This window comes from Podarcis liolepis, assembly GCF_965112155.1.
Source record: "Podarcis liolepis genome assembly, chromosome: 6".
NCBI lineage: Eukaryota > Metazoa > Chordata > Lepidosauria > Squamata > Lacertidae > Podarcis > Podarcis liolepis.
The window spans coordinates 28,566,808-28,581,745 of NC_139559.1; the positions used below are offsets into that span (position 1 = coordinate 28,566,808).

The 14,938-nt window shown below is 40.1% G+C and overlaps 2 protein-coding genes across 15 annotated transcripts in view; both read left to right on the forward strand.

The window, feature by feature from the left end:
- Positions 1-14,938, forward strand: part of LOC310709079 (tigger transposable element-derived protein 1-like) — an 877,074-nt gene that overhangs the window by 829,885 nt on the left and 32,251 nt on the right. The window lies entirely within an intron of this gene.
- The window catches only part of NCOA6 (nuclear receptor coactivator 6), a 38,884-nt gene that overhangs the window by 16,321 nt on the left and 7,625 nt on the right, over positions 1-14,938 (forward strand). For all 14 annotated transcript variants that reach the window (XM_083507846.1, XM_083507859.1, XM_083507855.1 and 11 more), the window contains 4 exons: positions 82-897; positions 2,472-2,618; positions 3,569-4,688; positions 14,668-14,789. In XM_083507846.1, the coding sequence (XP_083363972.1) occupies positions 82-897; positions 2,472-2,618; positions 3,569-4,688; positions 14,668-14,789 (2,205 nt within the window). The remainder of the gene's footprint in view (positions 1-81; positions 898-2,471; positions 2,619-3,568; positions 4,689-14,667; positions 14,790-14,938) is intronic.

Consider the following 14,938-nt stretch of genomic DNA (forward strand, 5'->3'; position numbering starts at 1 on the left):
GAAAGAGAATGTTTGTTTCTCTGAATATTACTAGACTAACTACAGACAATATTTCTTTTTCTTCTCCATTTCTTTTTATAGATTCAGTGGATCCACTTTTGTCAGGGCTAGCTATCCAACAGCAAAATCATCCATCTGGATCTGTAGTGCCTCAGCTCCATTCAGTACAGCCAGTTTCTGTTAATAGGCAAATAAACCCAGCCAACTTTCAACAGATGCAACCACAGCAACAATTGCAGCCACGCCCTCCTCAACAGCACCAGCAACCACAACAGGGTATTCGTCCTTCGTTCACAACCCCAACTCAGGTTCCAGTTTCTCCTGGTTGGAACCAGGTGCCTTCTGGAATAGTTCAGCCTCCTCCGTCACAAGGCACAATGGGCACATTGACAGTTAACCAGGGCTGGAAAAAGGGCCCTTTGCCTGGACAAATGCAGCAGCAACTCCAAGTCAGACCATCTTTGGCAACGGTACAAACACCCTCCCATCCTCCACCCCCATACCCTTTTGGAAGCCAACAAGCTTCTCAGGCACACACAAACTTTCCTCAGATGAACAACTCTGGCCAATTTACTGCTCCTCAGATGAAGAATCTTCAGGGAGGGCCTTCACGGGTCCCTACACCACTACAACAACCCCACCTGACCAACAAATCTCCTGCCTCCTCTCCCTCCTCTTTTCAGCAAGGATCTCCTGCATCTTCCCCAACAGTTAACCAAGCACAGCAGCAGATGGGACCAAGGCCTCCCCAGAATAATACTCTCCCCCAGGGGTTCCAACAGCCTATTAATTCTCCTAGCCGTAATCCTATGGTACAGCAGGGGAATGTACCTCCAAACTTCATGGTAATGCAACAGCAAAACCAGGGTCCACAGGGCTTACATCCCGGGCTAGGAGGTAAGTAATCATTTTATTGCAAAATATTTGTTCCTAGACTTTATAGCAAATTAATAAGTTACCTATGAACACTGAATTAATATGCAACACCACGTGAATTTCCTGTTGATATATTAAAGAATTGAACTGCTGAATAATGTTTGTCATTGTTGGAAGAAATATCAGAGTTGGAAGAAATATCACCTTGCCCAAACCAGTGCTTTGAGACAAAATACTGTAAATCTCTATTGCTTTCCTAACAAGCCATGTTTTGCTTGAAATCTTCCAAGGGAGGAGATACCACAACATTCTTAAGCCAATTGTACAGTTGCTGAAATAATTTTATAAATGGGAACTTTCCCTGACAGTTTGATTTTAAATCTCTTGTAATGTAAATCTTTTGCTCATGTTTCCTCAATTAATAATTAGTAATAAACAATTACTCAGTAGAAGAGTTTGATTATCATTTCTGGGTTAATAAGCTGAGATATGTAGTGTTTGGGCTGTGTATGCAGCCGCTTTACTCCTCCCTTCATACTGAGAGCAAACAAACCAGGAAGTTTTTTGTTAACTAGTTTTCTGTTTCAAATGAACAAGCCAGGATATTACAAAATTAGCCCTGGGCCTAATTTTGACACAATATCCTAGCTTGTTCTAAAGTTGTTAACCATAATTTCCCTATTTGGACAAAATGGAAAAATAGTCTGTTGAAGTCTTCCTGGTTTAATTTCTTGCTCATGCCTAAGGGTGCATGTGTAGTTAAAAAGCTTGTTATTAAGCAGTGATATGATTGTTCAAACATGGTTATTCTTTCTCTGATAGTGAAAAACATTATTATCATTTCTAATCTTTTTTTTTCTAGGTTGGGCAAACAAGCCTCTCATGACTTGACATAGTCATTGAGTCCATAGTCAGTTTATTTATACATCACAATTTTCACAGACGTGTGCTTAGAGTGGTTTGCCGAAAATCAGTCGGAATGGAATAATACAATAATTACAATATATAACTAAAATTACAATATTCCTATTGTGTTTCAGCAGTTAATTTATTAAAATTTATCAAATTAAATTAAATTAGCACAAAGTTTACTAACAGACTAAATAATATTCCATAGAATCTCTAAAGCTAATAGAGTCATACCTCATGTTGCGTCCGCTTCAGGTTATGTCTTTTCAAGTTGCGTCCTGTGGCAACCCAGAAGTACCGGAATGGTTACTTCCAAGTTTCACCGCTCACGCATGCGCAGAAGCGCTAAATCGCACGCTTCTGGATACAAACGCTTCAAGTTGCGGGTGGGCCTCCGGGACGGATTATGTCCGCAAGTCAAGGTTCCACTGTAATAGTAGTAACTATTAACACCCTTATCGAAAAAAAACCTTTGCATACATAGAGTCAAAAGACAAGACCACCCCACTTCATTTCTTCTGGCTGCTTCTCACTTATTAAGGCTGCTGGGGCTGGAGGGTGGAACATAGCCCCCCCCCCCCCAATTTTTCCTGCTTTATTATCCTCTTAACTGTATCATTGTAAGAATATATTAATCAATGTTAATATACAATGCAATTAATAAACAAAGTTATTTTTCTGTCCAGGAATGCCCAAGCGTCTCCCACCTGGCTTTCCTGCAGGACAGGCAAATCAGAACTTCATGCAAAGTCAGGTGCCTTCTACAACACCAGGGACACCTGCAAATAGTGGAACACCCCAATTGCAAACAAGTCAGAGCGTGCAGCACACAGGTCTGGTAGCTGAATTTTAATAGATTATTGGTCTGCTTTTCTCATTTATGGAAGCTCACTCTAAATGACAATACAATGTTGTATCCAGCGGTGGTTTAGGAGTAGCTGAACTGCTTCTCCTAGTACAAGGTGACACACTCAGTTCTTGCCAATCCCCCATACTAATTATAGCACTTTATACCATATCCAATCTTGAGTGACCCCTAACCTTCAAGGGAATTTTTTTGGGCGTGGTAGTGGGGAAGCACAAAGCCATCATTAGATACAATCCACATTACTTGGCAAATGATGTTGTATTTTCAATAGTAGTAATTTTTGTATGTGTAGAAACGTGACTGCTGTGTTAAATGACACAGAACTGTCAACATCAAAAGTTAAGTTTATCTGAAAGGATAGTGCAATGAATTTAGTGCCATTTTGAAAAATTACCTCCTTCTATTTGCTGTTGTGGAGACAGTAAACAGCTGTCTTAGGTAAAGTAGGTGCAATAGAGGCCTTGGGTTTAGAGAGAGAAACACTGGGAAGACCAATTAGAACCTTTCACCCTTTTGTAGAAAAGATTTTTGTTCATAGACAATGCCCTAGAAACATTAAGAAACCCTATTTGCCTTTCAGTAAAAGATTCTAAATATGACTCTGTTGAATAATATATTATGCTGTTAACTTCTATTTGCTTTGCCCCCCTGTCCTAGTCCACCACTGATCTGTTACCTCTTTCTTTTGCATGTTCTGATCATGTATGATTGGCAGAAATGCTGTCAGAGAATAATTCTTAGGATTTCCAACATTCACAAATACTTTCAGACCATGTTTCAAATATTGGAATTTTGATAGTACAGTATTGTAAATGTTAAACACAGAGAAAATTTTCTGGACTAGTTTATTAATTTACATGCTCTTATACCAATTCAGTTTACAATTGTCTAACCTGAACTATTAAAATTTTTAAGGTGGTCAAGGAAATGGTCCTCCTCAGAATCAGATGCAAGTTCAACATGGCCCATCAAATATGATGCAGACCAACTTAATGGGTCTTCATGGAAATATGAGCAACCAGCAGACAGGTACCAGTGGAGTTCCACAAGTTAATATGGGCAACATGCAGGGACAGCCTCCACAAGGACCACAATCTCAGCTAATGGGGATGCACCAACAAATAGTGTCCTCCCAAGGACAGATGGTGAACATTCAGCCTCAGGGATCTCTAAATCCTCAAAACCAGATGATACTTTCTCGAGCTCAGCTCATGCCACAGGGCCAGATGATGGTCGCATCTCAGAACCAAAATCTTGGTCCATCACAACAAAGGATGACACCACCCAAGCAGATGATTCCCCAGCAAGGCCAACAGATGATGGCTGCACATAATCAGATGATGGGACCGCAAGGCCAGGTGTTGCTGCAGCAAAATTCAATGATGGAGCAGATGATGACCAATCAGATGCAAGGAAATAAGCAGCCATTCGGTGCTCAAAGCCAGTCCAATGTTATGACGGGGCCAGCTCAAATAATGAGAGGACCAACCCCCAATATGCAGGGAAACATGGTGCAATTCACAGGACAGATGATGGCCCAGCAAGGCCCTGTGAACAGCAATCCTTCTCAGGTTATGGGGATTCAAGGACAAGTTCTGAGACCCACAGGAACTAACCCTCACATGTCTCAGCAACTGGGTGATACCACCACTACTACAAACAGTGATGTGAACTTGACACAAATGCTACCTGATGTTTCTATGCAACAAGGAAGCATGGTGCCTCCCCACTTGCAAGGGATGCAGGGAAACAACAATACACCAGGGAGCCATTTTGCTGGGCATGGGATGCCTTTTAGTACTCCTTTTAGTGGAGCTCAAAATGGGAATCAGATTTCCTGTGGACAAAACCCAGGTTTTCCTGTCAACAAGGATGTCACAATAACAAGCCCTTTGTTGGTAAACTTGCTGCAAAGTGATATATCTGCAGGACATTTTGGTGTGAACAGCAAACCGAACAATCAAAATGCCAATAAACCCAAGAAGAAGAAACCTCCAAGGAAGAAGAAAAATAATCAGCAAGTAGAACAAATTAAGTAGGTTTAACATTTTTGTTTCCTACACAACCGAACCAAGTTTGTTTCTATTTCAGTTGAACATAAGGTTTGCATTTGCTAGCAGTTCTTTTAAGTAAATATTTTTAATTCACAAAGCAATGCCAGTTTTGCAATTTACACCTCCATCCCATGCAGAAATAAAGAGAAGATAATTAAAGAAGTAACTTTACCAACAATTCATTCTGTGTTTGTGTTAGTTGTTAAGTTAGAACCCCGAGTGTTGTCACTCTTCAGGTGAAAACTCTTTTTTAAAAAAAATAGGGCTGATGTAGAAGTAACTCAGAAAAGCAGCACCAGAAAGAAACCTCAGTGACAGGTTTTTAGTTGAATTATAGCCACAATAAATGATTGAAGAACACTTTCAGACATGCTACTACATAGTGTGCTTGTCACTGCTGAGGCTTTCAGTGCAGTCTACAGAATGATGAGAAATCAGGGCTGGCTATAGGAAGAGGAGTTTTTGTATGGGGCTGTGCCTATGGACATTGCTGCCAAAATGCCCCAGACACAATTGGATCACAGCCAGCTAGTACTCTCTCTTAACTTTGCTCCCACTCCTCTCTCCTTAAGTGCACATACCAGCTCTCCTTTCCCCGTCACTTACCATGGTGTTTCACACCATTTTTGCAGGCCAGAAAATATGCTTGTATTGATAAATAGTATACTATTTCCTTGTCTATTTGACCTGGAAAAAAATTGCCTGACCAGGCCACATGAAAGCCACAGTGCTAATGGGAAGGAGGCCTTGAGCCTTGCCTACCACTTGATGACACTTGCTGGGTCATTGATGGGAGAAATGACCGTTGTCCTGTTACTACAATAGGTAGAACTATATAAAAACAAAGTGTCTAGACTGTAACACAAATAATGAAACCTCATTTTCACAATTGGTTACATAACACTAACATGTTCATGAGTGGATTTGTTCAGTGGAGACAGTATTCCAGTATTAGAGTAATTCCTACAACAAAATGCTCATTCCATACAATGTGTTGAATTGTATGGTAGCTGCCCCGGAAATATTCTACTTACAGTAGGCCATAGGGCATTTAAGTGGGTCTCAGGATTGTGCTACCTGCCTCTGCACAAAGGAGTGAATTTGTGAGTCAGGATTTTCACAAATTTCCTAATTTCAACAGCATTTTTCCTCTGTATCTGTGGATGCCCTAGTCACATGATTTCCTGCGTGCAGTGTTTAGTAGGCCACAGTTCCATAGTTCACTTTTCTACCTTATTACATGTAATGAAAAATGTTGTGATAGAAAGTATCAGTCATTAAAAATTGAGAACATACATTTAGATTTTCAGAATATAATAATAGATTGCAGTGTATGGCTTTTCATTATAACATATTAATAGGAAAAGACACAATTATAAGAAAAGATACTATTTTCTGAATTCTGTTGTTATGACTTGAAAAAACAGCAAGGTTGCCTGTTTTTATAAATGGGTGATGGTCACGTGGCTTTTTCATGGGTGGCAGAGAAATGCACAGCATCGATCTTTAAATGTATCTTTTAAGTCCACAAGGCCACATGGACCTCTGAGATTTTGACCATAGTCAAAACAGTCAAGCCTTCCCAACTTTGTACTCTACAACTGTATTGGATTACAGCTGCCATTAGTCCAAGCCGGCATAGTCTGTAAGCCAAAACAGTTGAAAGGGATTTGGTTGGGGTAGGTTAGCTTAGTCTGTTGCAATATAGGCAATGAATACAGCCATTCATGTGATCATAACACTGTTGTCTGCTGTCTGACTTTTAAGTTGACTGTGGCTTTTACAAACTTCTGTTGCCTTCAGACTCCTTCTAAAACACCCTAACACTTAGCAACTTCCAGTGTTTGAAGTGCTTTGTGTATTGCTAAACCTTGGTGCACTTGTAAGATACACTAGTGTTATTGCTCTTACTATGCAAACTGTGGGGCAAACAATGAGAAATTAGGTACTTGACCAAGATGGGTCCCCAGCTATGTGATGTCAGTACAACTTAAACTTCCAAATAGATTACAAATATTTTTCAAGTTAGCCTCTAGTGTAGATTGTGTTTAGTTGGGGTTCAGGAAAGGGAATAAGCTGAAGAACATGGAGGGGAGAGCTGTCTTTGTTGTGCAAAGAGCTTGATTTTGTAAAGTTTCCTTATGCAACTAATGATGTTCCTGACATTTATTCTCTGTAGCTTTTGAAAAGAGAGTCTAAAGTCAGTGATGTGTTAAACTTAGAGGCTTGTATTGTATAGTATGGTTTGGATGGCTGTAGGCTTTTCTAAACCTTATAGCACAGGAAGGAATCATTCTATTGCTTTCTCAAGAATGACATCACAAGAACAATGTAAGTTGCACTTCTTCTTACATAGCTATGTTAAGATATCACTCAGAGACCTCTGTATGCATTTCCCATATCCCCTATCCGTCCCTTCTGCTTAATCACAGAATGCAAACTTGCAGCTCATGTTCCTTGACTGAATAGGAGCACAGCAGAAGAATAGACTTAAGGCAGGGGTGAGGAACCTTCAGTCCACAGGCCAATCTCAGTATTTTATGGGTATCACTGCACTCAAGAAAAACCCCAATCGCAGATGAGCTGCAAAAGCAGGTGTTTTAGTCACTAAAGATATGAAAGGTATGCACAGGCCTCCTATTTCATGTAGCAGTCTAGCGTAGGTGAGTGCCAATGTGAAAGTACTGGATCAAGCTTATAGTAAACAATACGGAAATTGTGTACTTTTAATATCCTGTTGCTAATTGCTAATACACTGTGCTAATGAAATTAGCGTAGCATATATGTAACAGTCATGTAAGTTCTTTCTCTCTGGGTGGAAATACAAAAGTAGCTTATCAAGCTTTTTCACTTCTTTAGGAAACTTGTTTGAAGCAGAACATAGCAAAACAGTTATCTGGAGGGAATTGATTAGCAGTTTGTAGATTCTGAGACAAAAGGAAAATCTGGTACAAGTAATTGAGATTATTAAAATAACTTGATAAAGAGCAATAATCTGTGGCAGGCATCAGAGATATGATGTTGTTGGAGGTAAAGTACAGTTGATGGAGTAAGAAACTTCCAGAGTGATTTCTCCTTCCAGTTGAGACTTCTGTGCAGTTCATTTATTGATTAATATGCATTAAACCAAGAAACCCATCCCCTTATAACTGATTGTTAACATTCTGGGTCTCCTAATTCTGCTTTCTTATTTCACTGGTACACTGGAATTTTCGATATATCATGAGAGCATTAGAGCATATATTTGTGGGTGTTAACAGCTGTAGTGCTTTGTGCCTCTCTTTGCAAACTGGTAATGGCAACAGTAGATGAGATTGCTTGCTGAAGCTTACTGGATAGGTTTGCTTTTGTAGATGCACAAATGTTTCCCTGAAATAAGCAAGTTTGACAACATTTGAACAATTATCTCAGAGGTTGTATGTTGCCCTTCCAACATAAGCATAATCAGAATGAGAAAACAGTCAGAGGTCTCTTTGAGATTTTAAGATAAGTTTGTTTGTTTATTAAATATATATCCTGTTCTTCCCCTAAAAGGAGCCTTCATGTATTGTGGATTTTGGAGAGGGTAGCACAGTGACTATTAGTGGCAAAAAAATATAGCTGTTTGGGGAACGAAATTTCTCCCACCACCACTGTACCTGCTTCAGATGAAATACTATAAGATAAGTAAATATAACACTCACACTTGAAGCGAAGTAAAACATTACTGAAAAAAATAAGCAAGCAAGTTGCTCCACATTCCTATATAAACCACACGTTTATATAGGCACACACAGCCTCTACTGCCAGCCATGCAACTTACACCTACTCTCCTAATGGGTTTCAGTCCAGAATTGGTTCTACTGCTTCTGGGAACAATGGCTGAGAGGGAGACAACAGAATCGGAGAGTGACCCCAACAAGATCTGAGCAACGAAAGAAGAGGTCATAAACTTGAATAAAGTTAAATTTTCACACTTTGTTCTGAATTTAATTTGATCCCCTCCCCCCCAAAAAACCCCTGGCATTCATTGGCAATGATTTTGGTGGTGGCAGAAAAAGAGATTGTGTGGATACAGGTGAAAGCCAGAGCATTTGTATAAAGCTGCTGACAATTTCCAGTTCCTAGTACTTTCCACACTTAAATATACCTGAACAGAAGATAGCACACTCACTGGAGTTCTTACCATACACAGAATTGAGATTAAATTAGTTTTAAAGTTAAAAAACCTATTTTGAAGCATATGATCCCTTTTTTATTTTATTTGTTTAATGTTTCCTAAGAAGTCAATAGTGTGTTTTAGATTGTGGTGGAAAACTACCAGAACAAAACTTTTCCATTTGGTCAGAAACCTGGCTGCGATTTCTACTACGGGAAACATGGTGCAGATATATACATAGGTAAAGGTAAAAGTGAAAGTGCCCCATCCCCACCCCGCTGGCCAACTTTCTGTTTGGTGAGTATGGCAGAAGTGGGAGAAAAAATCACTAGAGGAAAGTGAAAGAGTAAGAGAGAGAATATCTCAACCAGTATGTTTCAGTGTATGATGACAGTTGATATAGGATGGTGTGCATGTGAAGAAACTAATTTTACTAGCAAATACAGCACACCCACTTCTATCTAATTCTGCACCCTTCTCCCTTTTCACCCTGCTTAGGATTTCTTCAGCAAAAAAAATGTTAGCCAAAGAGTTTTGTGGAGGCACTAACTTTTTACTAACTCTTCCTCCCTCCTGACTTCGGAAAAGAAAATTATGGACATACCCTGTCTTCTAGACCTTTTCTATCCCTGTCCTTTTGCCAATCCATATAATCAAAGGGCTTTCTGCCACTTTTGTTTTTTAAAGCAACCTCAAACCCAGCAAGGTTAAGTTTCAGTAAGATCACATGGCTATGTACTGATTAGGCATGTCTTCTTTCGTTTTTTAAACAAATCCTAAGCCATGACCAAAAATGTCCGATGTATAGCCCACTAATAATGAAAGGAGAATGCATTTATGTATTACTGAGATGGTAAGAGATAGAACAGTAGAGCAGGTTTGATGTCCAGTTTTAACCACAAATAAGTTACTTAAGTGTATTTTTGCAAGTGTGTGATTTTAGGACACTGACAGTATAGAAATCCATGGGCAAAAACCCTAGAGTTCATTAAAGGTATAGGGTTATAGCCATTCATGAAACAGACTTCCATGTGTGCAACAGAACTTCCCCTTGCTTTCCTTCCTTCAGCCCCTTGCACACCCTCAAAATCTGATTCAGTGGGTTAGGGGACCCTGTGGAGCAGATTTAGGATGTGCATGTGGGGAGAGGAAGGAGAAGTCCCATTGTGTGAGCAAAATTTTTTCTTGAGCATTGTTAGACACAACCCATAGGGATTAGGGCAGATTAAATGTGAAAAAGCAAGGAACGTTGTCCAGCACAGTAGCCTTAAAGATATGGGGTAATACTCAAATATTTTTTCATTCAGAGTTGACTCATTGAAACTAAACCATGACTAAATTAGGTGTATTAATTTCAAACTCTGCATAAACGTGAGTGAATGCCAGCCCCAGTGTGATGCAAAGTTGCAAAGAGTACTGAGATTCAGTTTTCAGAGGGCACATGCTTGACAGCCATGTGGAATTTGGACAGGTGAGCATTGCAGTTAATGTTAGGGCAGGGAATTTGGGGAAGACAAAACAAAATATCCATTGGGTCACATCTAACATCACTCACATGACAGCATGTCTGCTTCCCCATGGCTCTGCATTCCCATGTGTTCTGGAAGGTCTCTCAATCCTCAAATAAATATTGGGGGAGTGTGGTGCCAAGTGCGAGAGGCAGGAGAGCAAAAAAGTCCTGTTGCACAAGTGCAAGTCTCTTGTGCTGAGAGATTGGCACCCATTGCTTGCTTTTAAATCTAACAACACCTTAAAACATCTCATGTTTGTATTGTGCTTTGTTTGCTTCTGGAAATGATACATGAATAAGCATTTTAAAAAACTAATAGATTGCAGCAGGAGTTTTCGCAAGCGAGAGTATTACTTCATCAGAGGCATGATGAAGAAACACTTGCTCCCAACAGCTTATAAAATACTGTGGTGGTGCAATATAAGAGCCTCTCTTTTGGTGTAGTAAGGCTGTTTATAATCTCTGCTACAGCAGACTAATATGGTTAGTCTCCTGGAACCTTCCTTTGAGACAAATACTTTATTTTGTTCAGGTTTAAACTTGGAAGATACTATATCCAATAAATTCATGTAGAACTGGCAGTACATTTCTGTTACATTTATTAATGCATGGATAGCCTACATGGTACTCATTTTGGACTGCAACAATTGGCTAAGGCTGATAGGTGTTTTAGCCCACAGCATCTAGTGGTCACTGCATTTGCTAGCCCTGGATTATCCCATGTTTCAGAATTGTCTACTGAGCATTCATTCTGATTTGTTTGCAGGGAGCAGGGTCGACCCACCCATGAGATGAGGTGAAGCAGTTGCCTCAGGCAGCAGTTCTGACCTCCAAGGAGCGTGCCACTGCAGTGTGCCACCACCTATTCCTCTCCAGCCTCCTTTTACTCCCCCACTGCATTCAGCGTAGGGGGTGGCAGAGGAGGAGGAAGAGCCAGGGGGCAAATTCAGTTTTGCCTCAAGGAGCAAAACATCCTGGGCCAGCCCAGGTAGGGAGGTTAGATACTGTTATATCCAGCAAATGTTATCGCGCAATTCCCAGGGCATTTTCCCATCACTTTCCTTATTGCAGAAAGTTCAGTTTTGGGGGTGAGAAAGCAGGTTTGTTGTGCAGAACTCCATATCCACTTTAATTGTGCAACCTAAATTTCCCAGTCAGTATGTGATTGAAAATAGTGGCACTCTGGAAGAATCTGTGGTGAATATGGAAATGGGGCAGATTTCTATGCAATTGTGTTTGGATGTCACAGAGTGCTTGATAACTCTGTTCCTTCCCCCTTTTTTTTATAAGATTTTTATTGGTTTTTACAACATTTATATAAACACAAACCATAGACAATACAAACAAACAAAGACGTAAACACACAAGTATAGTTTCAGACCCTTTTTTTTCTTAACCCTACTTCACCGACTTCCCCATACCTCCCCTTTCTGCATCCCTGTTTCCAAAATTGTTTCAGCAAATCCTCCCTCTTAAAATTATGCAATTTTCTCTTGTTCTTCTCTATTACTTATCTTTTGCAGCTGTAATCCCCTTTTTCCTATAACCTCGACATTTTAGCACTCATTAATTTTATAACATTTCTTAAGATAAATTTTAAATTTCTTCCAATCTTCTTCCACCGCCTCTTTTCCTTGGTCTCGGATTCTGCCGGTCATTTCAGCCAGTCCCATGTAGTCTATCACCTTCGTCTGCCATTCTTCCAGAGTGGGTAGTTCTTGTGTCTTCCAATACTTTGCGATAAGAACTCTTGCTGCTGTAGTGGCGTACATAAAAAAGGTCCTATCTTTCTTTGACACCAATTGGCCGACCATGCCCAAGAGAAAGGCCTCTGGTTTCTTGGGAAAAGTACATTTAAGTACCTTTTTCATTTCATTATATATCATTTCCCAGAAAGCCTTAATCTTCGGGCACGTCCACCAAAGGTGGTAGAAAGTACCTTCAAGTTCATTACATTTCCAACATTTATTATTGGGCAAATGGTAGATTTTTGCAAGCTTGACTGGGGTCATGTACCACCTATAAATCATTTTCATAATATTCTCTCTTAAGGCATTACATGCCGTAAATTTTATACCGGTGGTCCACAACTGTTCCCAGTCAGCAAACATAATATTGTGACCAATATCTTGAGCCCATTTAATCATAGCTGATTTAACAGTTTCATCTTGTGTATTCCATTTCAGCAACAAGTTATACATTCTTGACAAATTCTTAGTATTGGGTTCTAGCAATTCTGTATCTAATTTCGATTTCTCCTCCTGGAAGCCAATTTTCCTGTCTGATAACTCTGTTCATTCTCAATGGGGTTCAGCTGGTTTTCCTTTTGAAATCACTTCCTCTTAGTCCCTCCACATGCCTTGGGGTAGTCATTTATGTGAAATTTTGGGGCTAGTATCAAGCAGGGATTGCAGTGCTAATCTCTACCACTGATTTCCAAGGTTGCAGGAGTATAAAAGACATAGAGTATATGCCACTCTCAATAATTGTGTTTACTCTAGAACTGCTCAGCATTTTTCTTGCTATAACAAATTTCCTGGTTTCCCCCCACTTTTTTTGTATTTTGCATGAAATGAGGAGGGAAGTTGTCCATAGAGATAAGACTTCTCAACTGTAACTTCCCTGGGTAACTTCTTTATCCAATTTCCTAGTTTTAAAGCAGAGATACAAAGGATGTAGAAAGTTGGGGATACACGAGCTACCTCTCTTATTAGACGCGCTAAAAGTGAAATTTACAGAAAGCTTGTAACGTGTAACATTGACATGCGAGTCAACATCCCTGTTGCCACATCAAAGGGCTTGTGATCAGTTTGTGGAGAGGTAGGGCTCAACAGCAGCTATTTTATTTGCAGAGAAATAGGCAGTGATTAGAGTGAACAGGAAATTTGGTGGTGAGAGGTGGGGAATTCTCAGGCCTCACCCTTCCCCTGGATCAAAGGCTATATCAGTGGTTCTGTCTCACTGGCTTTTAAAGTCTAATTGGGAAAAACTAATCATGTCCTATGCAGGCTGTATCACACTGGGTTGGAAACTGTATTGCTGTAGTGAACAAGGCAGGAGATGGCTGCCTTACAGTCATTCTGTTGTGTGTATTGTTACTTCACTCCCAAATCTAAAAATAACAGCTTCATATGTGGTGAGTGGGCCTTCAAAGGGAAGATCCACAGCTCAGTGGATAGAGCTTGTGTTTTTTCAAGGTGCCAGGTCTATTATCTTTATCTGACATCTCTTAAAAGCAGCCTTATCTAAACCTCGAGTCCCCATATGTTTAACTAAATGCCTGTCAAATCCAGTCAGCGTTTCCAAGGGGCAGAGACGATCGGAATGGTAGTCCCAACATCATCTAGGGACCCAAGGATTGCTTAAAGCTATCTTAAATGCTCATGGGTTGCAGAACTGGAAAACACCAAACATTTCTGCCTGAAACTGGACAGCTGCTGGCTTCATAGGCAATATTAGCCGAGATGGACCATTTTCTGATTCAAGACTCACTAAACTTGGTGATTCTAGTCCAGAGTCTGCTTCAGTCATATTTGATAACCAAATATTTTTATCATTGTCATTTGTCTCATGATGGAAGGTTCTTAAAGATAACCAGCTTTCAGTAATTCTAATTTGAAGGGGTATCAGCCTCCCTGCTTCACCTGAGCAACTATGGCTGCAATCCTAAACACATTTACCAGGGCGTAAGCACCATTGAACATGTTGGAAGTTGCTTCTGAATAAACTTAGGCAGGCTTTTGCCATATTCAGCATTACATTTTTTGTGCTTTGGCCTAAAAACGGGAGACATGGTTGAGGCTTGAAGGGAATCCTGAGCAAAGGTTGCTACAAGATAGATAAACAGTCCTTTTTGCTTCTTACCTGATATAAGTATTTTGAGATCTAGGGCTGAAAAACAACTCTGCCTTAAACTAATGAACAAAACAAGCAGTGACCTTGGTTGTTAATACTAATTGTGTCCAGAGGTGGTTGTATGTTACACCAGCAACATATTTAGGGTGCTGCAGGTGACTCCTCTACACAGGGCACTGAGGCGAGGCGGCACTTGAGTTCCCACTATGTGTAGTGCACTTGAGAACATGCACAAAATGGAAGGAAAGAGTGGGGAAGGCACCAAATAAATATTCAGCCAAAGTCCGCCCCTGGTTACACACAGCTGGCTATAATATCAAAAGTATGGTATAAGAGAAATGCCACGAATGTGCTATACTTCCCCTGTTGTGTAATGTAATGAATTTCAGCTTGCTTTCTTTTCTTTTTTTAAAAAAAGAACTCAAACTGCATTAGTCATACGCATTTCTGTCTTTAGTGCTTCAGAACCACGCCCAGCAGGCCTTGAAGAGTCAGATCAGCCACCATTACCAGGAGAGCAAGGTATAAATTTGGATAACACTGGACATAAGCTTTCGGACTTCACAAACAGGCCACCAGGTGATGAACATGTTTTCATTATTTTTAATCTACTTTTTATATACAATAGTATCGTTTACTGTGCTTCATTCATTGCTTATTAAGACTGAACCTAAATTTGGTATTCCTACTACTTGTATGTACACTGACAGAGACTGCATCACATGTTA